Source organism: Pagrus major, chromosome 19, assembly GCF_040436345.1.
Source record: "Pagrus major chromosome 19, Pma_NU_1.0".
NCBI lineage: Eukaryota > Metazoa > Chordata > Actinopteri > Spariformes > Sparidae > Pagrus > Pagrus major.
The window spans coordinates 26,282,491-26,284,717 of record NC_133233.1 but is presented as its reverse complement, the minus strand read 5'-3'; the positions used below and the strand labels follow the sequence as shown (position 1 = coordinate 26,284,717).

Sequence of the window (2,227 nt, the reverse complement as noted above, 5' to 3'; positions counted from 1 at the left end):
GGGTCTAATTGTGGCTGTCCTCTACTGTTTCCTCAACAGCGAGGTGAGTCTACACACAAACACAACTCTGAGAATTAAATCCTCGGCTTTTCAGACACTAAACTCTGCTTCGTCTGTTTGTGAGAAGGTCCAGAGCGAGCTGAGGAGAACGTGGAGGAGTTTATCTCTCAAGCGTTACGTGGGGCGGGACTACAGGCTGCACGCCATGTCGGTCAGCCGGAACGGCAACGAAAACTCGACTCATTTTCCCAGAAACTCCAGAGCTCAGTCCATCCTGCAGACTGAGACCACCGTGCTCTGACCGGGGACAGAGACAGTCTGTCTCTGTAAAGACATTCAGAACTGAGGCTCATATTTTAGAGCCGCTTCTTACAGCAGAGGGTCAAAGTCTTACTCAAGGACACTTTTATAGACATATCATTTGCTCCTGCAGGGACTGAAGCTGTGACCTGCAGCAGTTTCTGAGGTGAAGGACATCTGGTCGGACTGTGTGCTTCACTTTCTTCACAATGGTCTTCAATTCATGACACACATGAAACAGTGCCTACTGAAATCCTGCAGATCAACTGACTGAACTTTAGTTCTTCCTGTCATTTAATTTAACATAGAGACATAAGGCTACCAAATAAACATCACACTTCCATACTCTTTATCTCTGTGACGCAGCTGTGAATCATCTGCAGTGCTGCTGTTTTGTCACACTGAAGGCGAATATTAACTTTAGTAGTAATTTGTGCCTGCAGACTTTTTATACAGCTACATATAAGTTTTATATATATCTTGTTATGGAAGAGGAGCCCTCAACAGAAAGAATATTTACCCAAAAGATTTGTTTCAGAAATATGTTGTTTTGTTTGTATTAATAACCCCAAAAAAAATTAAATTTAAAATGTAGACAATCATGAATTTATTATTATTGTTGTTTTAATCAGAAATGAGGCAGACGAGGCAGAACTGATGCCACATTCACTCCATGTTGAATAATAACAACAGCTGACTTGAAATGCAATTAAAGCAGCGACTACTTGGTTTCAAATGTCAGGTGAAATTATCCAGTCGTACACAAGAGAAAAAGATTTTAGGAAATTTGAAAATCCCGTGTTGCAGTTTCAGCTTTGACCTCTGTTATTTTGTGCTGATGTCACTCAGTTGAATCATCGTGGATTTAAGTTTTTCCCCAAAGAATTTTACTCTTCATGATCTGAAAGCTGTATCGGACCAAAGCTGTTCAATAAAAAATAAATTACTGATGATAGTGATTTAATGAAAATGGACAGAAAAATCATATTACCACAAGAATTTCCGTACTGTCAGCAGGGACGATCGTCCGTATCAGGATCCTGAAATGAAAGTTAATATAGGAAGAATATATTACCAACAGATCCATCCAACCCTCGACAATATGCAGTATTCTGGATGCTGAATATGTGTATTTATTCACAGTAACACAAGCAGGGTTTCAGTTCTACTTATAAAACCATACTTGCCTGGATTGTTTTGTATTTTATGTCTTGTTTTTTACACAGTTGAGTGTTTAATGTTGGTTATGTACATGACGTCGAGGGAGATTTGTAAGCTTTTCAGCACAACTGTAAACCTGTGACTGTATGTTTTATGTATAAAAGCTTTAATCATGGACACTGAGTCATGTTTGTTCTCATCATTATTAAATAATCTGCCCGTTATGGCAGCAATCATTTTAATGTTGTAGTTAGTTTAAGTGAAGCTTATTTTCTAACTGTTTACCAACACGCTACATGCATACATCATACCTTTCTGAAACCCCTGAGATGCTTTCTAAGAGTTTATGTAAAACAGCTGGGCTTCAGTTGTGTTTTTACTGAAGTGGAGTATGCTATGTGTTTTCAACCCTGGCCTTAAACTGGTTAAAACTCTGTATCCTGTCCTTCCGCGGTGTTTATGTTTCTATTGACCTCCAATAAACCCAGAACTGCTGTGTGTGTTTATCTGCACTTGACAGCTCACACTGACCCTTGCTGTCAGAGGTCAGAGGTCAATGAGGAAGAGGGCATGTTGCTCCACTGGTAAACAGAAGAAAACAAACTCAAGCGTGAAACTAGTTTATTGTTGCGAGACTTCATTTTTCTCCATGGAGGGGTCATATTTACGTTGGATTGTGAAGCATTTCAGCAGGTCGGAGTTATGCAAGCACGTCTGATTGTGTTATCTTGTTGGTAAAGGTGAAACTCAGTCAGCAGAGCCAAAG

The 2,227-nt window shown here is 39.7% G+C and overlaps 1 protein-coding gene across 1 annotated transcript in view; it reads left to right on the top strand.

The window, feature by feature from the left end:
- LOC141014677 (vasoactive intestinal polypeptide receptor 2-like) overlaps positions 1-1,638 on the top strand; it is a 28,357-nt gene extending 26,719 nt beyond the window's left edge. The window contains exons 12-13 of the mRNA XM_073488566.1: positions 2-43; positions 128-1,638. Of these exons, the coding sequence (XP_073344667.1) occupies positions 2-43; positions 128-301 (216 nt within the window). The 3' untranslated portion in view covers positions 302-1,638. The remainder of the gene's footprint in view (position 1; positions 44-127) is intronic.
- The last annotated feature ends 589 nt before the right edge of the window (positions 1,639-2,227 follow it).